Genomic DNA, 22,691 nt, shown 5'->3' with positions numbered 1-22,691 from the left:
ATCAAACAGCACACCCGCACTGGCCCTCCCGCACCAGTTGCAGTAATGCAACTCGATTATTCCACGCTCGAAGCCTGCGGCAGGACTAAGCGCAGAGGCAGAAAGGGGCGGGATTTCCCTCCGCGCGCTTGTAGGCGCGGCTGTACAGGAGTTCTCCTGGCACGCATGCGCGCGTCGTCTGCGCGCGCTGAGGCAGGTTAGACGCCTCTCCCGCTTCCTCGCCCTTTCTCGGAATAAAAGCTAGCCGTTGGGCGGGCTTTCTCGCGCACGCGCGTGGAACGGGAGGGAGGGGGGGAAGTGGCGGGTCAGAATTCCGAGAGAGGCGGACACCGAGTCGCCGGGCTCCCGCGCGGTTTCCTCTTCCGGGGTCTCCATTTTGGCGCCTAGCAACGGGAAGTCAAGCGTCGGAACGGTGAATCGGTTCTGGAAGCCCCGCGGCCTCAGGCTCCGCTTAGTTCCCACTTGTCAGCCGGGGCCCCCTGAGGCGAATGTTTCCTAGGCCTCTGGCCTAGAAATGTGGGGCGGACGTCGAGTGGCTTCTTGGCCTTCGCTCCTGACAGTGGGGAAGCTGAAGAACTTTTCTCCAGTGTGAGGAGAAGAAGAGGAGGACGAGGAGAACCAACAGCAGTAACAGTAGGACTCGCAACTCACACTTTCCCGCGTATATTCACTGAAATGTTCGTGGAAGGGAATTGAGCACACATATCTCTGGCCAAACTTCTTGTTGTGAGCGCACACACCTGTAGTCTTCGGGCAAAAAAAAAAATCTTATTAAAACAAGTTGGGAACCAGAAAACAGTGCATGTAGGTGAGTTTCAGGTTAAATGCGAATAGGATATGAAAGGTGATTCTTACTGGTTTGACTCGACATACCTTGAGTAAGCTTTTGTATATGAGAAAGGTCTCTCACTGCAAGCCCCGCCCCATTTTTCTGTTTAGAAATTATCAGTGCTTTTTGAATTGACCTGTTGTTCCTGCACCAGCATCCTATATCTGTGCACGATGTTTTGTGAAGCCATTTTTGTGTCTAAATTGGCAAGCAGCTTTTAATAACAGCATGATGCCTACTTGTAATGAAAATACTGTTCTATGCAATGTAAATGCATGTAACTACAGTACTCAGAAGCTTGCACTGACTGCCCATATGCTACCAGTCCAGGTTCAAGGATTTTGTATTAATTTTCAAGGCTTTTAGCAACTTGGATCTGGGATACCTCAGGGACTGACTGATCCTTTATATTCCTAATCACTGGGGCCGTCAAGGGAGTTGCTGTTAACACACACCACTGCTCCATGGCTCGGATACATGGTTTGTACCCACAAGGAGCCTTACTGTCAGTATTTTGGGCCCCCTCCCTGTTGACCTTCTCGTGCTTACTGATGTTTTTTATTGCAACAAACTTTTTTAATGAATTCTGATTGTATAGCGTTCGTTTATTTTTCATCTTACTGGACCTCCTGTACACTGATTAGAGATGACTATGACTAAGCGTTAAACAAATTGTTGAAATTAACAGTAAATACTAAGCAGGGTTCTTACTAGAATTTTGAGCTTCACAGGCACATGTGAAAAGCAGCTGCAGGTTTCTCTTTGGACTGGAAAGTGGTATTTCAATTCATTTCAACCACTTTCAGTTAGTAAAATATGAATACATGCTTGTTTTCATCCCATTTAACAAGTGAAGATAAGGACTTAAGCTGTGTTCCTCCATATATACATAGAGAAGACTGAACCAAATAAGGCTAGTTGGTTGTTTTGACATTGACCACATTTTGTTTTAAACAAAGATCCTTGGTTCATATGTAAAGCTGAACCACAATTCTTTAGTAAAACTAAACTTTGTAGACGTCCTCCTCCTGCCCATTTGTAAAGACAGGGGAACATGCAAGCCCAGTACTTCTAATACCTCAGGCTGTAAATTGGCAGAGGATATAATAAAATAAAGCAAAGCACAGGCTCTTGAATGAATACCGAATATGTTGATGCAGACTCATAGGTGATAGGACTGTTCTATGTAGAACTTAAACAGCAGGGGTCGGCAAACTAAGGCCCCCGGGCCGGATCTGGCCCACCTGGCTCCTAGATCTGGCCCGTGCCGTGAAGCCAGAACCCGCTGCGAAGCCAAGACTCCCAGTGATGGCAATGGGAGGAAGCGGCCGAGCGGCGGCAGCTCTGCCAATCAAACTCTGCCTGGTTTACCTCAGCTGCGTTTGATTGGCAAAGCCGCCGCCGCTCGGCCTCTTCCTCGTGCCGCTGCCCTGGTGCTCCTGTGGGCCAGAGAGCGGAGCAGATTATCTCTCTCTGCCTATCCGCTTCACGAGAAGTGGTGGTGGTGGTGACAGCGGCGGCAGCCCCTGGGAAGGTAAGCACAGCGCCTTCTTTATCTAGGTGGGGAGGAAGCCCGTTTCACGCCACCATCACCAGCCCTTCGGCGAATGAGGCAGGCGGCAAACCAAGAAGGCGGCTGGGGCTGGGAGGAGGACTACTTGCCCCCCTCACAGTGTGCATAGAAATTTGTTTTATATATACAGATAGATAGATAGGCCGGCCCTCAACAAATTCTGAGGGACAGTGGACCGGCTCCCTGCGGAAAAAGTTTGCTCACCCATTATACAGTGTGCACATCAAACATACACCATGGGAGAGGTGTGATAAAAAGGTTAGATCAGAGAAGGATGTTGAGAACATTGTAAGGTAAAGCGCCAAATAGCTGAGCCAGTAGTGATAACTTTTCTGCATTTTTGATGATTCTAAGCAGATGCTGTGTCATGGTTTCAGATGCTGATGATGCACTAGTCACCTTCCCTTAGACAGCATGTCGAAGAAATCGGAGGCTCCACTGTCCTTATCTGACTGTCGCTGTAATATCTGCATGGAGATTTTACTGGAACCAGTCACACTGCCATGCAACCACACTCTCTGCAATTCCTGTTTTCAGCTTACAGTGGAAAAGAGCAGCCTGTACTGCCCTTTCTGTCGTCGGCGAGTCTCTTCTTGGGCACGATATAATGCCCGCAATAACACTCTTATTAATTTGGAATTATGGGAAAAGATTCAAAAACATTTTCCAGAAGAATGCCAACGCAGAATTAGTGGACAGGATGTAGAAGAAGATAGTGAGTAAACCTGGCATATATGGCCTTATAAATATGTTACAAATGTTTAAAAGGTTAGAATAATGCTTTTGGGAACACAGTAAATTACCGTACTTTTTGCACCATAACACTCACTTTTTTCCTCCTAAAAAGTAAGGGGAAATGTCTGTGCGTGTTATGGAGGGAATGCCTACGGGTGGCATGCCTACGGATTTTCCTCCTCTAAAAACTATGTGCGTGTTATGGTCGGGTGTGTGTTATAGAGCGAAAAATACAGGTAAGTATCCAGCCATCCACTTTGTGGTCTGGAGAAAGTAAAGATATCCTCCAGGTGGCAAGACAAGGACACATTTGAAAGCTCAAAATGGATTGCTTTGTTGGGGAATGTTTTTTAAGGCATTGGCATGCCTACAGTGTGGATAGTGGACAGGTGGATAGTAAAACATTTGTGGGTACCAGCATTTCCTGGTTTATTTGCAAGGCTGAAGTAATAGAATATGGAAAAGTAACCATTGCTGAAAGTGAGCACTACAGAATTGGAATAGTCTTGTCTACATGAATGGGTTTGAAACCTCTGGGCCAGAATTTAGTTTTACATTAAGAGCTTGTCCTAGCCCGGTGAAATATTTTTTTAAAAAGTTTCATTTGACCTTTAGCCAAATTATTATTATTTTTTTAATCTTCTATTTCAGTAGCATTTAAAGCCCTTTTGGATTCACAGAACTAGTTGTGTAGTTCTTTGGAACTTAGTTCAAGAATTTGTCCATTACTAAAGAAGTCAAATCAAAGAGTGCAAGGGCTGAAACAAACAATTGCAGTTTCTTTTGAAAAACTTTGAAGCCTTCTTTTACTTATTTATATTGGAGGTTTACTTAATCCTTTAGTACCAAGGAAGTCAGAAACTGTCAGTGACAGAACAGCATTTAAGTGATCAACTACATTTTGATGTGACTTTAGAAGTGTATTCTGTCATATAGTACTGAGATTAAATTGGAACTTGATGTTTCTTTATAGGAAAACTACAGTCCTTAATTGGTTCATTAATAACTATATTTCTCAAATCTTTTCTTTTCTGGATAGTGTGCCTACATCAGCCAGTGCGCTGTTTAAGTAAACCTGGAGAATTAAGACAGGAGTATGAAGAAGAGATAAGCAAGGTAAATCTAGAAAGCTGTGTGGGACCCACTAATAGTCAGTTTTCAGAAAAAAACCACAAAAGCTTCAGTCAAAAGAAAAAGCTTTTGGCTATGGTGTTCAGTCTCTAAACTGCAAGAAAAAGTCAGAAATAAGTTATGATATACTCTTACTTCAGGCAGAAGCAGAACGACTGGCTCATGAAGAAGAAGCAAGCAATGCAAGCAAAGAGTATATTCAGAGGCTATTGGCAGAAGAGGAAGAAGAGCAGAGGCTAGCAGAAGAAAGGAAAAAACAGATGGAAGAACAATTACTACTAGATGAAATATTGGCACGGAAACTAAGTTGCGATCTGGTAAGTAGCAGCTTGATGGTAGACAACTCAGTTCAATTAAATTCTCAGGACAGAATGCGCCCCATCATAAGGGCTTTCACTTATGCAGTGAGGCATCCCCCTTCCCCCCAGTGCCTCCTGAAATTGGCTTAGAGCGGATCAAGAGAATACCCCAGAGCAGCGCACAGAGCAAGGAGAGGGGAAGATTGTTCCATCTGGCAAGCTATAATGCTTGTGCAGACGGAATGTTCCAAAAAGTGTGACTTAGAATACCATCAGTTTATTTTCTCAAGCCTTAAAATTTGAAGAAGGTACATACCAGGCACCTTTTCAGTGTTACCTATCTAAAGAACCTATATATGCCCCAAGATGGGGCTCATCAGCATGGGAAGGCAGCCCATCTAGGAGAAGGAAAACTGATCCTAAACCTCTGCTGCCTTGCAGCTATACTCATTTGTGAGAAAGGCTTTGGGAGCAAACCCAGAGCAAAATACCTCTACCTGCTACTTTGTGGGACATCTTTGGGAGAAGAAAAGCCTAAGAAGTAAACAGTACATAAATTCAAAGTCCTCAAGGCAGTTTGATGGTGTCTTGTATGCATCTTTCTGGCAACTCCTGCAGCCAGAAAGCTGGTACGAAATGTATTGCTCTACTTCCCTTTGGACCATATCAGTGATGCTAAGAGAGAGGGCTCTTGTCATCTGAGCAGCCCAGGGCCTCCATGCATACTGCTCAGGCTAGCACCTTGGAGAGGTCACTTCTGTGCTGCTAATGCAGTAGAAACAATGCGGGAGGCAGCAGTTAAGAATTACCGGTCTCTGCAGCCACAGCAGCCGCTATGATTCTCCAGCAGTTTGACATCACCTCTGGAGGACTAATCCATTTTCTTTTGAGGCAGATGGATGCCAACATTTATCTGCTTTCTACATAAAAAGTAGATATTATCAACATATTGAACATTGATTCTATGTAGTCTGCTTATTTCACTATCCCAATGTAACATTTCCCCCTGGTTTCACAAGATCTACCTCCTTTGACTATTCTGATTAATCTGGAATTGAAAAAAGCTGTGTTAAAAATTAAAAGATGTAACTTGGAAGAATTCTAAGTTTTGAAATGACTACAGATTACACATTTATATTACAAATGCAGGAAATTCCAACCTGTTACTTTTAATTTAAATTAGTGGGCTTCACTTGTGAACATTTTTCTTTAATATTCCTACTTCTAGTTAAGAATCTAATGCCTGTTATGAATGAATCTTAAGATTAAACCTAGAAGTGTTCCTAGCGAAATGAGCACATATTGAACCAGGTAAAAGCCAAAACCCATTTTCTTCCATGATGGGAGGTGGTGGCAATGAAAACCCACTGGATTCTATTGTAGATGGGAGGAAAGTTCCACCTGGGTTTGGTCTCAGTAACAGTGGTTTCTTTCATTGGTGTTTTACATTAGAGCCTACTCAGAGATTCTGTCCCTGAATTCTTCAGTCAGTTGTTTCTGAGGGGGGTGGGTTCTGCCCTCTTCTATCACAATATGCTTCTTTTACACCTCCCTCTTATTAGGGAGATTTGGTGGGTGATGGCCTCATGATAGCATTTTATTTCAACACTCTGGGAACTGTATGATATAAATAAGGGCTCTAAGGGTTTCCTTTGTTGGGAACAGTACGGATATATTAGAGTTTGTTTATAATGGTTTAAATCATTTGCATGTATTAGGATTGTATTAAATTGTGCCAAAAGACTAATGACTGTATAAGAACATGTTTATTTATATTGGTGTGCTTTTTTGTCAATACAGAACAGCTCTGCTGAGGAGCAAATGAACAGCAGCCTGTCACATGGACCCTCCCCCTCCGATTCTGGCAAAACATCAAAAAGCAAAAGCTGCAGTTCTGTGGACATTAAAAAGTAAGTTGGATCCAGTAATTTGTCTCTTGGTTTCTTGGTACATAATTCGTTATATACACCATGGAAGGAGAAATTTAACAGTATGATAATAGGAGCTTTATGATATGACTTTATTTTGGCAGTTTTCAATTGATGGGGTTGTGGTTTTTTAAAAAAACAACGATATGAAGGTGGTGCATTTTCTCATTTTGGAAACCTTGGCCTAGTTTGGACTTCCCCAAGCTGGTTCTGACCACATGCTTTTCCGCCGTCGCTCCTGGCAGCATAAGCAATATAAAAAGCTTAGTTTTATAACATTTTGCCACATGCTCTGCTCTTAGACTGCAGTCTTAGTCCCACTTACCTACTGACTTCAGTAGGACTTACTTCTGAATAGAAAAGGGATTGCATTAAGTTAAGAATTATGCTGACTTTGCCTTAAGACTTTGTTCTTCACATGCTGTAAAAGTGTACTTATGTTCCTTTTTCCTTAAGGTATTTGTCTCCAAAGCCCTTTAATTCCTTGCCTCCAAAGAGGTGCTTTACAAATTGGCAAGAAGAACATTCTGGCTCCTTTTCTGAGGTAATGTATACATATATTGATTCCTGTGGAGTATAAAGATTTCAGCATTCTCATATAAGTACATGTGATATCTATGTGAATTTTAATATCCCATACATTTCCATACTCCATATTGCCAATATGAATGCCAGTTCTTTTTCATATTTATAACATGAGTACATGCAAAATCTTTTGGGAATAGTGAACTGTATTTGACAGCTATAATTTGCACATTTCTTTCTTCCAGGAGAGCAGCAACACTAAAAACATCTGTACATCAAGAGAAAAGGGAAGAGAAAATGAAATGCCCACACTATCTTCACAGGCAATCAGGGAGGCAAAGAGAGGTGCGGATGGTTATGACTATAAAAATGAGAGTTTTACAATAGACATGCAGTTGAGAACATCTCAAGAATCCTTCCCTGAAGCAGCAGTTGATTCATACTTGAATGATAAAAGGAAAAGAACTTTCTCACAAACTGATGATGAAGAAGAGATGGATGATATAGAAAGGCAGATAAGTTTGGAGCAGCAGTTTTATGAAAGGCAAAAGCAAGAAGAAGAGGATAGACGTCTGGCTCTGAAGCTTCAGAGGGAAATGAACAAAGAACAGAACATGCTAAATCGCAAAAAAGGGTCTCCAGATGAATACCATTTGCGTCCTACAACATCTCAGTCAGTAAAAGAATCTCCAGTTGCAAGGAAACGGAGCAGGCTTTCAAAGAACTCAAAGTCTTCAAACAGCCCACTTGAAACAGATAAGCGAAAACTACACAGAAGCTCCCACAATGAGAACTGGAAACCCTCTAACCAGCTCCAGGCAAAGTCACCTTCTGTAAAAGGAGGAAATGTTTTGAATTGTGTCAACAGCTCTAACTCAAAAGACACAGAAGTGCTTTCAGGCAAGCAAAAAACAATTCTTCAGATGTTTAAGAGGCCTGCGACAAACTAGATGAACACTAATACTTTCATGACATTGATTGGAGTTAATGAAGGGGCACTGTTGAAAAGCTGACCTAGTCAAACAATTATTTCTTCAGGGATCAAGTGCTTTCAGAATTAATGTGAAACTTGATTCGGAATCAGTTGTGCCTGCTGTATGCCCACTTGCTTTTACTTGTTGCAATTCACTTCTTTAATGCATGCATGGTAAGAGATTGCTCTGAATGTCAAGAGAGATGTTTGTTTAAAACCATCATGCACTACAGTTCATGTAGTGTTCACTGTGTAATCAAACCAGTTTCCTATTACCTCCTCCCAGTTCCCTACCACAACAATAGTACGAAAATTTGAAAAGATATGTAAACTTGGCTTGAACTGAGACATCCCTCTGTTTGATGGGTCAGTATAACCTTGACACTGTTGATGTTGATTCAGACTTACACTTTTATTGCTGGAGCACATAGCAAATGACCCAAATGTCATCCTTTACATTGCCCCTATATATATCTGCCCTGAACTTAATAATTCCTATTTTTCTCCCTAGTGTTTTTTTCTATTTCTTGGAATTATTTGATTAGAACATAATCCATTAAAATGGCTTTCAAGCTTCATGAGAAAACTATCCTACCTTGAATGAATTTCCACAGTTCAGTAGGGGATGTTAATATATATTCAAGTAATGTCTGAAGATGGAGCCTGTGCATATCCCCCCCCCCCATTATTAATTCATATTTCTTACAGTAATAAGTACATTTCCCATAAAAAACATGGTGACATTAAATAATTTCCACAATATATAAAAATGAATATTACTTTCGTATTCTAAATTTCATAATAACCATCTCCTGAGCAATATTTTTATAATGTCCCACAGTCTCTAAACTAGTTACAGCTCTGATAAAAATGAAACTTAAAGACCCCTCCCTGAACCTCAGAGTTAGTTTGACGAAATGAAGATTACTTCAAAAATTTCCTAGCCAATGTTATGTAGAAGACTTCTCAGTTATTTTCTCCTTTTTTGGAATATTGGAATATTTGCTGCAGATAATATATTAATCAGAAGTTAAGATCATCTGGAAAGTAAATCTTTAGATACAATTAGAGTAAGTAATTGGACAGTCTCCTTCCACAAACACATTATTTCAGACTGTTTGAACAGTACAGCAGCTCCATCACATTTACAGGCAACTCCCCAATTGCACACAATCAGCACACACGCTCTCACTGACATGCACACCAAAAATGGTACCAAAAGGGGGGAAAATGGGGGCTGAACAAGGGAATCCCGTTTGCATGCATCCTGGAATGGAACTGCTGCATAAGTGGGGATTCCCCTGTAGTTGTTTGTTTTTAATTTGAAGCACTGCCAACTTGCATCCAATATTGTATATATTCAAGTGCACTGAGGTACACGTTATAGAAAACTGTAAAAATAACTTTTTATAGTTCTAATTGATTAAATTCACTTTAAAAACAAATTTTGCACATTTCAGAGAGATTATCATGGTGGTCTGCCTACCATTTTTAAATAAGCTTTTAATGCTTTTATCATACTGAATTAGAATTGTGGAGTGTTCCTGCTCAGTGTTCCAGTCAGCCACACCCTCTTCAATGACATTCTAATTGTTATTTATAGGTTTTTAAAAATTTCATGATACCCTATTTGATATTCCCTCACACTCATTTTTCCATTTTTTATCAACAGTATTCTGTGACCACTGAACATGTTCAGTACTCATTAGACTATTTTGGGGGGGGGGTGTCTTCCCTCTAAGATTTTCAAACCTCAGCGCAACATGCTGATACCGCCATTTTGTGCATGGATTGCGCAGTTTTGGCTATAAAAGCAACAGAACTCACTTCCACATCAGAAACATAGTTGACTTACAACTTGCATGCATTTAACTTGCACAATCACAGCTTTACACGCTTGGTGGCCAGTCAGAACTCAATTGTACAGATTGCACACTGGGTTTCTTCTGTGCGGAAAGAGCTTTTAAGCTCTCTGACTGTCCTCTGGGAAGATCTCACAAGATCTTGCGGGACTGTCCAAAATCTCACAAAAGCCTCCAGAAAGACCTTCCCTTTCCCTGCTACCTTTCACCCTGGTTGGTGCCAGCACAGCTGGATGTGCTGCTCCATCATACTCCCACTTCTTCCAGTCATGGATTAGGATTGTAACCTAAACTAGGAATCAAATTGACCTGACCCAGCTTCAAAGCTCACTTAATGAATCAACAAGATAGCCTTAGGTTAACTGCTTTAAGCACCAGTCCGTTTTGCAACATGGGAAATACTGACTTACCTTATATGATGATGCCTATACAAGAGAGGTAACCAGAAGTTGGACTACAATTCCCATCAGCCCCAGTCATGGTGACCAGTAGGGATGCTGGGAGTTTAGTCTAACAGCATCTGGAGGGCACCATGTTGGCTGTCCATGGCTTATAGCATAATTGTAAAAAATGTAGTAGTGCACTTTGGGGCATAAGTCTTCCAGGAGGAGGAGCAAACATATACATTTACCTAAGTACTCCACTGATACTAGAACAGATACTGCATGAAAGCGATATACAAAAATGATTGCTTTCATTTCCATTCCAGCTCAGCTGGACATGGTTGTGCTTATGTGGTCTACCGGGAGAGGGTGCATCTGGCTTGTCTTCAAGGTGGTGCCATGGGGACTCCGCTTGAAGGCAGCTCATGTCAGTCCCACTACTTTCTGTGGCTGTGCATTACTTTCCATGAAGCGGTTGGTGATGATGGCCCATTCTTTATTATTACTATTATTAATTAGATTTGTATACCACCCTTCATCTGAAGATGACAGTGCAGTTCACAACATAAAAATACAAAACGAGAGCAGAAAATACGTAACAACCCCCCCCAACAAACCAATAAACCCCACTCCCATAAATATATTTTAAAAGGCCTAGTTACTGAGAAATGTTTTCGCCTGGTATCAGAAGATAAGTAATGAAGGCGCCAGGTGAGCCTCCGGCAGGAGAACATTCCACAAGTGAGGAGCCACCACAGTTCTTGCATTGCCTCTGAAGAAGGGCCTCCACTGATGATCACAGGGTCCAGGGCACTGAATATGCGGGGGGGGGGGGGAGGCGTATTTTAAGTATTTTTAGGTAAGGTAAAGGACCCCTGGACAGTTAAGTCTAGTCAAAGGCGACTATGGGGTGTGGCACTCGTCTCACTTTTCAGGCTGAGGGAGCCAGCGTTTGTCCACAGACTGCTTTCCGGGTCACGTGGCCAGCATGACTAAACTACTGGCACATGGGAGGACCGTGATGGAGTACATGAAAACGCCGTTTACCTTCCTGCCTCAGCAATACCTATTTATCTACAGTCATACCTCGGGTTGAATATGCTTCATGTTGAGCGCATTCTAGTTGCGCTCCGTGGCAACCCGGAAGTAACGGAGCGCATTACTTCTGGGTTTCCCCGCTCGTGCATGCGCAGACGCTCAAAATGACGTCATGCGCAGAAGCCGTGAAAAGCGACGTGTGCGTGCGCAGACGTGCCGTCGCTAGTTACCTTTGCTTCTGGATGCGAACGGGGCTCCGGAACGGATCCCGTTTGCATCCCGAGGTACCACTGTACTTGCACTTTAGATGCTCAAACTGTCTTGCCCCAGTGAGCAACCTGGCTGCTGAATTCTGCATCAGTTGTACTGAATTAACCCTGCATGGAAGCACCATGCAGCAGTACTTCTAATATCTAACTCAGGGAACATGGCATGGGCATAGCGAGGATTTTGTTGAGTGGGGGAAGAACCTCAGCTAGCTATGTGTTTTTATTGATGGGGGGGGGGCAGCTGCCCCTCCTGCCTCCCTTGGCTACGCCCATGCCAGGGAAACAGGACTTCGCCACTACACCTGACGGTATTTATAATAATAATAATAATTTTTATTTATACCCCGCCCTCCCCAGCCAAGACCGGGCTCAGGGCGGCTAACAACCAATTATAAAAACAAGTTGATTGAAATATATAATAATAATATACTGCCCTAGACCTTTACCTTAGCTAAAAATATATGCATTACTTGTGTCAATAATAATGACACAACCCAGAAATGGCAACAGGCGTGAGCTGCCATGAAGCACCTTCCTCCTCCCCCGAGTCCCGCAGGAGAATTGCGCGGCCACTTCCTCGGATTCCACTTTTATCTCTCAGCGGCTTCCGCCGGCCGCGAGTTTAGGGGGAAATACAATCCGCCGGCCGCTAGAGGGCGTCGATCGGCGACTGGGATGCCATCTGTTGGGGGCGGACGACAGGAGCGCGAGCACCGGCACACAGAACCCCTCTTCCTCTTCCCTGTGTCTCACAGCGTCGCGCTCCCAATAAAGCTTGACTGTTGAAGTTGAAAGCGAGCAAGGGGAGACTGGGGTGCGGTGGTTCTGCGCCTGCGCACTGCAGCCGGCAGGTGGCGGGTGTTGTTGTTCGGCGGTAGAGGCGGCAAGATGGCGGCGCCCGGGGGCTCCGCTGCCGCCTCAGCGTTGAAGGGGTTAATCCAGCAATTCACCGCCATCACGGGTGAGGCGCGCGAAAACCCGGAATAAGCTTAAGCGAGGGCTGGAGCCGTTTCTGCTATGGGGCGGGATGTAAGGCTGGGGGAAGAGGGGCTTTGCATGGGGTCGGGGGAGGAGAGGAGAGGAGGGCGACGTCTGTGACGGAGTTGGCGGCAGGCAGAGAGGAGAGAGAGACCCAGAGGGAGCCGGCGGGGGGAGCGGGGAGGGGGTGGCGGTTCTCCTGTGGAAAAGGGGATTGTGTGGAGGGAGTCGAAATAGGGGCCCGGGGCTGTGCTTTGCCACGGGTAAGGGCAAGTACGATGTGCAGCGGGGAGTTGAGGGGGAATTCCTTTGTGGAGGAAGGTAGGGGGGGGCATAAGATGGGGTCGAGTATGCATTTCCCAGAGAGCGAAAAGGAGAGCGCTCAAGCGGGCCGCAGTGTCACATCCTCCAGAAGGAGTTGGGAGTTGAGGCTTGATCGTTGTCTTTGGGGGGTGGAGGGAAGAACGAGACCTGACGCTTAGAAATGCCCGTCCCGTTTCATTTCCTGAGATGAAAGCTCCTCTCCCGACCTCCCTTCTTTTTTGGCTTTCTGTGCTGCTGGGTTGAGTCATTATTGACACAAGTAATGCAGTAGAGCAAAAATCCATTTTTAATAGGCTGATAATGAGATAAGGAAGGGATCGCTGTTGGTATACGTACCCTCTACAGTTGTGAGAGGAAGAATATCCCACAGAAGTATTCATTCTTATCAGATACTTACGAAACAGAATTTCTACAGGACGACTTTATACCTGGGTATTTGAGAAAATTTGTAACTGCATGAATTAGGCAAGGCACATAATAAAGACAACAAAATACAGTTCTACAAATGTGACATGGACCCTAGCAATGGATGTTTCAGGGCATGGGGAGAGGCAGCTGGTGGTAATACATTAGTTGTTTCTAAGGTTAGTGATGGTCTTGTGGCAAGGCATTTCATAGATTAATTGTGAACTGTTTAAATAAGTCCGTCTTCTGTCCTGAACTTACTGCCTGTCAGTTTGTTGAATACTAATTTTGAAAGAGTAGAACGTCTGGTAATACTGTCTATATATTGTTCATAATTTTACAAATTTCTCTTAGGCCACTACTTAGCAATCTTCTCCAACCTTCTTCCAGCCTTTTCCTGAGATGAAGTTATCCCCCTCTGTTTTCTAGGTCTCACTGACAAATTAAGGCTGCAATTCAATATGCACTTATTTCTGAGTAGATATACATCAAATTGCCCTGTAAACTTTGTTAGATTACATGAACAATTTAAACTGGTGCTGCTGCAAGAGGCAGATCTTTGTTTCTTGTTTTCATTATCTGTTGCACCAAGTTAAATCACCTTGCTTTAATTGGTCCGTGCTACTGAATCCTTAACGTCAAAGTAACTTTACCCTAGGGAAGCTAATGTACCTTTGAAATGTGGTGTTAGAACTCCTAAGTGACCATAATAGTATTGAGTATTCCCTTTATCCTAGCAAGGTATTGTTTGTTAGAAAGGTTTTTTTCACTGGCTAGAGTCTACTGATGTAATTGGAACTTTCTGTTTGCCTCCTTTGTGGGGGCGGGGAACTAATATCTCTAAAAGTTTGTTGAATAACAAAGATACAATTGACTGTACTTTTTCTAACTTCTTTTATTGTAAGTTCAGATTTAATGTGTTTGGGACAAAAAAATACAATATTACTACATTGTATAGTTGTAAATCATTCTGGCGTTATTACTTGCTGCTGTGTTAATTCTGTAGTGAATACAATAGACCTACATCAAGTATTGTGGCTGAGAATAATTATTTTACTAAATTCCACATCTTAAAACATATTTAGAATGTAGAATTAGGTAAAGAGAGGAAAACAGAATCATACTGCCTTTTTAGTGAAAGGAAAAGGTCAAGTTCACTATTTAACTTCCTTTCAATGTCAGGAAGTGCATATAATCTATTAAAAGGAGACAAATGTATCTTAGTATATACCAGGAAAATATTTATCTCCTGTTATCAGCCTGTCAGGAAAAATGTCCCTTGGGAAGAGTTCTTAATTGGGATTCATAATCCTGTTCATCAACTTTCTCATGTCCATTGGGATAATAAAAGTACACAAAAATAGTTTTATTTGTTCAAGGGTCAATGATGAATTCTTAATTAGATGAATTTAGCCATATTTAAATGAATGCTCACCATACATTATCCAAAGCACAGAGATGTAAAATGGAAGAGTGTTTAAATACAAATACAAATTGTTTTATATCTATTTTCAACTGATGTATGAGCTGAAAATAAGTTTTGCAGCTGCAACCTCGATATGTATGTTAATGCTATGCTGAAGTTCTAGATAGTACAAACTAGAGAGTGTGGCAGGAATCTTAAGCTCTTTTACTTTGAAGCATATCCTCTTAAATCAAGAGAACTTATTTTTTGGGAAGGCATACTAGGATTGGTTTAACTGTTTATAGCTCATGGAAAGAGGAGAGATGGTGCACTGAGCTGAATGATCCCCTATACTTGTGGGGTATTTTAATATAGCTAGGAGTCCTTCTCGCCCAAGCAAAAAGGCACCTTATCTATGGGAGGTGCCATATTCACTTATTCCTTTAATTTCTGCCTGGACTACATGGGAGTGAAGCAGAACTGACCACCCCAGTTACTTCTGATTGTTCTGCCTTGTTTAATGATGATCTACCCCGCTGGATCATCACCTTGTCGTGATGAGTGGGCTTGCACATTCCTATGACCCTTGTGAGTGAAGCTGTCGGGAGTCTTGTACTCCCAGCAGGGTCACCCAAGGCGGTAAGGTCAAAAGGGAGGAACTAGACAAAGAATGATCCTAGAAGTCCTCAACGACAGAACAGGCAGAAGATAAGAAGCAGTATGTTACAACGGCTGTGAAGGTGGATGAAGGCTGCAGCAGATAAAAATCTACCGGTCATCGTGACACTCATGCCATCAGAATAGAGTATTACTGCGAAGACACTGCGTTGGTCAACGTGCACTGATCTACACACATAAAACAAATTGTGCACAGGCATCATCCAAAAACCGATCCCAAACCCAAAAAAGGCCCATGGCGATTGGCAAATGGTAACGGGGGCAGGGCCATGAAATCTGGAAGCCCCTAGTCATGAACCGGTAGATGGGCAGTAGATACAGATTCATTCGTTCTGACTCAAGGAATGAGGCAGTTGAGTAGCTCGGTAGCAGTATCCACAACATAGCAGTCCTATTTAGGATCCACTCTGCTCACCCCAAAAAGGGGGAGGGCTAGAAAAGGTGCCGTAAACATTGTCTGCCTCCCCAGTGGTCATAAAAGACAATTGAATTTTGGAACATGGAGTATACAGACTACGTTAGACAACACAGGTAATGAGCATCCCAAACACAGGACTGCCACCATTGCAAGAGAATACTTCAATATTGCAGCGCTTCAAAAAACATGAAGATCGGATGCCGATGAAGACATTAAAGAAAAATTTCATTCTCAGCTGGATGCCATCCTATCAGAGACATCTAAGGAGGATAAAATTATCCTCCTGGGTGATTCTAATGCAAGAGTTGGGTGAGATTTCAATCTGTGGCCTGGGAGTATTGGGAAGAAGGAATTGGCAACAGCAACCAGAATGGAACCTTACTTTTGACTATATGTGCAGCGCACAACCTTGTTATTACCAACACAATCTTGCAACAAAATAAATAAATTTAAAACGTCATGGAGGCATCCTCGGTTGAACCACTGGCACCTCTTAGACTATGTAATCGTCTAAAGATCGCCACAATGTGCTCCTTACCAGAGCTATGACGGGTGCCGACGACTGCTGGACAGATCACTGATTAATACATTCCATGATGGCTATCAAGATTATACCTCAATGCTGGCTTCAAGGAAGGAAACCAAGGCACAAAATGCACAGTCAAGACCTTCAAGCTCCTATTAAAGTGGGATTGCTTCCAAATGTCTCTTAAGGACCAGCTTCTTTAAGAGTTCCCTGATAACAGCTAGGAACCCTGGACTAAAAACATCCATTATTGCAGCCTGTGAACAAACTATTGGATACCAAACCAAGAAACACCAGGACTGGTTTGCTGAGAATGAAAGTGAGATTGAACACATTATTGACAAAAAGAAAGGCCTTTCAGATCTGGCAAAGAAACTGCACCACTAAGAAAAAACCCTATGCCAACGCTAAGCCTGAGATTCAAAGAAGAACCAGAGAACTAAAGAACACCTGGTGGATAAAAAAAGTTCAAGAGATCCAGCACTTAGCCCACATTCATGATGCACAGAGCTTCTTTAAAGCCACAAAGATAATCTGTGAGCCAATAAATCATGGCATATTCCCCCTATGCTCAACAGACGGTACCGCACTTCTAAAAGATAAAGAAGCTATTGCATTGCGCTGGAAACAACATTACCAGCATCTCCTTAACAGCAACTTCCCCATAGCTGCTGAGGCCCTCTCACAAATTCTGCAAAAACAAATTAGAGATGAGCTTGGAGTATCTCCAAATCTGGGAGAGTTGTGTACAGCTATTAACCAAATGAAAAACAACAAAGCCAGCAGACCTGATGGGATACCTGCTGAAGTCTTCAAAGTGGGCGGAATTGAACTTACACAACAATTTCACAAGCTCATCGGAAAAATCTGGGGGAGAGAGGAGATCCCAGTAGACTTTAGGGATTCCAAAATTATCAACCTTTTTTAAAAAGGTGATAAAACGGATTGCAGAAACTATCAAGGCATGTCTTTGTTAGCTGGGCCGGCAAAATTGTTGCAAGGATCTTAGCAAACCAACTCCTAATTATATCCAAGGCTACCCTTCCTGAATCCCAAAATGGTTTTCAACTTTCAGTGGACATGATTTTCACTGCTCAAAAGCTTCAAGAAAAATGCAGAGAGCAAAACCAACCCCTGTATATGATGTTTATTGACCTGACTAAGGTCTTTGACACTGTAAATTGTATTGCCCTGTGAACTATCTTACGGAAAATTGGCTGCTCATATAAATTTGTGAACAGCATATGCTGTTTTTTGTTGTAAGCTACCCTGTGATCTTCGGATGAAGGGTGGTATATAATTTTAATAAGTATTAATAATAATATGACTAACCATGATACAAAAGAGGGAACGGTAATCTATTTCTGTCTCATTATTTTGTGTAGGCTGCTGTTTTAGTTGGGTATTTCAAAGAGCATAACATGCAAAGCAAATGTATTATGAAATGTCATTTTATTTAAGAAACAAAAAAGCTTACCTTTCTGATCTCATGTATTGTCCAATTTCTTTTTAAGATCTGAGCACTAATGTTGTCTTTCCTTGTATCACAGGTGCCACTGAAAGTGCAGGCAAACATATGCTTGAAGCATGCAACAATAATCTGGAAATGGCTGTCACTATGTTCCTTGATGGTGGAGGGATAGCAGAGGAGCCCAGCACTAGTTCTGCAAGTGTATCAAACCTTCGACCACATGCAGAGTATGTAACTTTGTGAATATCCATAGGATGTATAATTTGTTTTAAAATACGGAAATGGCAGATATCAACATGTTTTTCTGTAGATGTTCTTAGTTTCAGTTACCAAACTCCTTGCATCTTACTATTGTTCTAGAAGCTTAACAGTTTAGTTCAGGTTGCAATTTGCACATGTCAGAAGTGGGAAGGCAGATGTGCAGGCAGGATACAGTTCATACAGTGCTATATTTCGCACTAACTTTAATCAGTTCTCTCCCCCCTCCACTTGTAGACAGGCTACATCTGTTTACAGTATTATTCTTATATTTTAAAGTTGTTTCAGTTGAACATACAGTTTGTTGCCTAAATAATCTGTTTTATAAGGGGGCTCGTAATACATTTATTTATATGTAACACTTGAAGTTTATGTTTTTAGGACCCAGCTTATGTCTATGATTGCAAGTTGTTTTACATTGTTTTAAATATTGTGTTTTAATTCTGTAATCTGCCCTAGGACCTTAGGAGGAAGGGCAGGAAATGAATGAATGAATGAATGAATGTTGTATCCAACTAAGAGTAGACTCATTGGAATTAATGGACCTAACTTAGTCACATCTATTATTTTCATAAGTCTACTCTAATCTTAGGGACACGGGTGGCGCTGTGGTCTAAACCACAGAGCCTAGGGCTTGCCGATCAGAAGGTTGGCTGTTCGAATCCCCACAACAGGGTGAGCTCCCATTGTTTGATCCCTTCTCCTGCCAACCTAGCAGTTCGAAAGCACGTCAAAGTGCAAGTAGATAAATAGGTACCACTCCAGCGGGGAAGGTAAACGGCGTTTCCGTGCGCTGCTCTGGTTTGTCAGAAGTGGCTTAGTCATGCTGGTCACATGACATGGAAGCTGTCTGTGGACAAACACTGGCTCCCTCGGCCAGTAAAGCAAGATGAGCGCCGCGACCCCAGAGTCATCCGCGACTGGACTTCATGGTCAGGGGTCCCTTTACCTTTACCTTTTACTCTAATGTTAGATGCAGTCCTAAATAAATAAATTGAAGTACAATTTTGGCATTATATGGCAAGAAGGGAAAAGTTGATTTTATTTTTAAAATAAATCTTTCATGTGGAGAGTGGCAAATAACACAAATTAGAAAAAATATTTCATGTATTATTCATACTCCCAAACAAAAAAGTGGGTTTAGAAATAGGGACTGGGTTCAGCAAGACCTTTGCAATTACAGGTGTCCCCCAACCTGTGCATGCTAACACATGAACGCATGTGTGCGTGGCGCTGGGACATAAATAGATTCAAAGCAGGAAATGGTGGGAGATTGCTGGAGAGTCCTCATGGCTTGCAAGGAGATCCTCCTCAGAACCCAAAGAGGACTTCAGTGAGGGTGGAGGAAGTCCCAAAGAGACTGGAGGCGTAGTGAGGCTTTGCTTAGGTTGCTCATCCCCCCCCCCCCACTTAACAGCTGACACGTGGTAACACAGCAGCTTCTGTCCTACACATTCTCCAGCCAGCCACAGAGCTTCAACTCCAGTTGAAGAGAGAGTTGTGTGGGAAGAGAGCAGGAGAACGGGGAAACGGTTTTTAGAGGGTGCTCCCCACTTAAGCGTATTTTGCTTATGCACATGGGGCTCCAGACCCTTTGCCTATGTCAGGAACACCTGTACATGCACCTATGCTTTCCCTATATATGTGATTGTATGTGCAACTTCCTTATATTCCTCATATTATTACCCTCCTCCCCCACTACCTTTTTGTACAACTCTGAGCATCTCGAGCTGTCATCCCCATTTAACAAGATATGTTAGCAGCTCCTTAGATATGGGAGCTAAAGATTCCCATATCTATAGGTTAAACAGAAGAGGTGACTCTCACAGAAATGTGTTAACACTCAATCTCTTTTCATATATACTAAAGAGCATCTTTACTTTGATACCTACCAGGAATATCTCCATTCCAATAATACACTTTCAAACCTTGTAGAACATAGTTAGCAGCTATGCTGTTCTGCCTCTACTGCGTTGTAGACCCCAAGTATTGGTTTAACTAAATGAATATAGTCCTGTTTTGGGCATGTAGTCTAGCTCTTGCTGTCATATTCAAAAAATCTATGTTTCTAATCCTTACAGAGATGAAGTAAGAGCACCTATTCCTCAAAAACAGGAAATTCTGGTAGAACCTGAGCCTTTATTTGGTGGTAAGTGAGCTTCATTTTAATGTTTACTCTTCCAAATGTTGTAGTAAGGAAGGAAGAACTCTGCCAAACTGCCTTTTGTCTAGGTTGCTCATATCTATTGCTCTCTCTATAGTTATAGCATGTGCTCTTGCAGTACTGAAGTATTTATACAAAAGTCATATTCCCACTACTGTCAACTAAGGATACATAATTGGTACTCCTGGGAATGATATTTCAAATACTCATTGCTGCTGCTATTCTCGTTTTCTAGATAGGGAACGGTGCCAAAATGTCATTGCTAGCTGCTAAGTAAATTTATAGTAAATTTTTTTGCAATAAAATAATATAGTAAAATATCCATAATAAAATACTCTGTCTGAAGGGCTGCAAATAAATAGTAATTTATGGTGTTAACATGTGTTCATAAGAAATTGCAGCTATGGAATGTGTACTGTTGAGTATTTTGCAGCTGAGAGTTTTTAGAAACCGAAATCCAAGATTTCCATGATAGCTTCCACTAAATATAGTTTCCAAAATTATGTACTGATAGATTTCCATTATATTAATAAGTTAATGGGGAACCAATTCGCTGTATTCTTAAAATCTAGTGGAATAGTTAACAGTAAATGCTGCCTGCCTCTTTAAGGAAAGGCTGCTACTTTGGGATATAATGAGAAATGCATTTTCTAGAGGCCAGTTAGGTTTGATGACTGGAAGCCATGTGATAATTATAAGTTAGACACTGAAAAGTATCTTTGCAGTAATAAGTCAACATAAGATCTGGTGAGAAGCCCTTGAAGTTACATGAAGTTGCTTACTCAACTGTAGGAAATCAGCAGACTTGGGGGCGGTAACTAACATTTGACATAAGATTCATCACACAAGATATTACATAAGATGCACCTCAGCTTTACAGGTGAAGTGCCATAAATAATTTTGCTGCAGTCATGTATTGAATACATGTTAGAACAGTTGCCATGTTAGCCTGCTGCAAATAACATCAAATGGGTTCTACTGCGCAAAAGCCTAAGTCATAATAAATGTGTATTTAAGGTGTCTTTGCTATAAAGCATCTAAAGTAGCAGAATGAAGTACAACAGTCAGAGCATAGACATTCACTGCATGCTTACAATCTGGTTAAAGTATGCTGTTCACTTGAATGGGATAGCCAATATTGTTAAAAATAAATTTATTTTTTTAAAAATTAATTTATGAAACAAGATAGGTCAAGGGTCACCCACATGGTGCACCACTGGCACACGTGCCAGCAGAAACCTTCCCATGCATTTACAGCATTTCCTCACTCCACTGAAATTAGATTTTTAAAAAGCATTATATTATAGGCAGTGTTACAGGTCCATGACATGTAGTGTGTGTGTGTGTGTGTGTGTGTGTGTGTGTGTGTGTGTGTGTGTTTGGTGCCATTACTCCAGTTTGGAAATGTGTCCACAGGCCCCCCAAAATTGGCCACACATTGCTTTGCAGATTGAATTGTTATTAGAACTAATCTCACTATCCCTAAAGTTGTCATCTTCCATTTTTGACACAATTTTTGGGTGCAAAAAAAGTGCGGCAAATGCTTTCATTGGCTTACCAGCTATGCTATGCATTATAATCTACTACAAAAGGTGTCATGTTTTGAGCATAGCCTAATTCCTGATTCAGTCCACTTTGAGAAATTGCCTTATCAAATAGCATGTTCTTAAACAAATAGGACAAAATCATGCTTTTACCTATTTCAGGGAATTGTTCCCCCATTAAGTATAGTGAGATCAGGTCAAGCAGCATATGTTGCATCTTGCCATTATCAGAAGTGCAGTTGGGGGTTACATGGGTAGCACCCAGTTAGTGTTAGCACCCAGATAGTGTTCCACAATCTACCTACAGCAGGGGAAGAGGACACTCAGGCCCAGAGGCTGAGAGCTGCTCTCCATGGTTCTCTAGCTGACCCTTGGAATTCTCCCTAGGCTACAACGCTTCCACAAGCCGTAGCCTTCACTTGACCTGCTCCATATCAACCTTGAGTGCTTTTGCTTGGCCTTAATATGTCTTTGAAGTAGATATTGTCTCTTCCTTGTTTGGATGAAGAGGAATATTTGTAGAAACCTCTGACTTTAGTCTACTGTACATATTAAAAGTCCTATCTGTTGCTCCATTCAGTTTGCCTCTGCCTCCAATACAGTTGTACCTCGGGTTACATACGCTTCAGGTTACAGACTCCGCTAACCCAGAAATAGTGCTTCAGGTTAAGAACTTTGCTTCAGGATGAGAACAGAAATCGTGCTCCGGCAGCGCGGCAGCAGCAGGAGGCCCCATTAGCTAAAGTGGTGCTTCAGGTTAAGTACAGTTTCATGTTAAGTACGGACCTCCGGTACGAATTAAGTACTTAACCCGAGGTACCACTGTACTGGTATGCAGCCCCTGAAAGGTTGCCAACGTAAGAATGCAACTCTTGGATAGAAAAGGCTTCCCCATCCCTGTCCTAGAGCTTCATGTTGGAGTTTTCACCAAGCTGGGGAAACTTTATTTTGCTGTCCCACTGGCCTTGGATGATG

General features: G+C 42.2%; 2 protein-coding genes across 6 annotated transcripts in view; both read left to right on the top strand.

The window, feature by feature from the left end:
• Positions 1 to 92: 92 nt before the first annotated feature.
• Positions 93 to 8,579, top strand: RNF168 (ring finger protein 168). Of its 2 annotated transcripts, none has more exons than XM_083441306.1 (7): positions 93 to 808; positions 2,780 to 3,117; positions 4,177 to 4,253; positions 4,409 to 4,585; positions 6,368 to 6,477; positions 6,952 to 7,039; positions 7,266 to 8,579. In XM_083441306.1, exons 2-7 carry the CDS (start codon positions 2,817 to 2,819, stop codon positions 7,968 to 7,970), a joined length of 1,458 nt encoding a protein of 485 aa, XP_083297432.1. In that variant the 5' UTR covers positions 93 to 808; positions 2,780 to 2,816; the 3' UTR covers positions 7,971 to 8,579. The 2 variants fall into 2 exon arrangements, with proteins under 2 accessions (XP_083297432.1, XP_083297433.1); XM_083441307.1 differs by having other exon boundaries at positions 223 to 633.
• Positions 8,580 to 12,201: 3,622 nt separating this feature from the next.
• UBXN7 (UBX domain protein 7) overlaps positions 12,202 to 22,691 on the top strand; it is a 28,583-nt gene continuing 18,093 nt past the window's right edge. The window contains exons 1-3 of one of the 4 annotated variants that reach the window (XM_083443117.1): positions 12,202 to 12,506; positions 17,830 to 17,977; positions 20,090 to 20,157. In XM_083443117.1, coding sequence (XP_083299243.1) covers positions 12,434 to 12,506; positions 17,830 to 17,977; positions 20,090 to 20,157 — 289 coding nt within the window. In that variant the 5' untranslated portion in view covers positions 12,202 to 12,433. Of the gene's footprint in view, positions 13,432 to 17,829; positions 17,978 to 20,089; positions 20,158 to 22,691 lie in introns of all 4 variants that reach the window. The other 3 variants (XM_083443118.1, XM_083443120.1, XM_083443119.1) reach the window with 3 other exon arrangements.

This window comes from Podarcis tiliguerta (genome assembly GCF_965153285.1).
Source record: "Podarcis tiliguerta genome assembly, chromosome: 5".
NCBI classification, from domain to species: domain Eukaryota; kingdom Metazoa; phylum Chordata; class Lepidosauria; order Squamata; family Lacertidae; genus Podarcis; species Podarcis tiliguerta.
The sequence above is the reverse complement of the archived record's forward strand: the minus strand, read 5'-3'. Positions and strand labels throughout refer to the sequence as shown.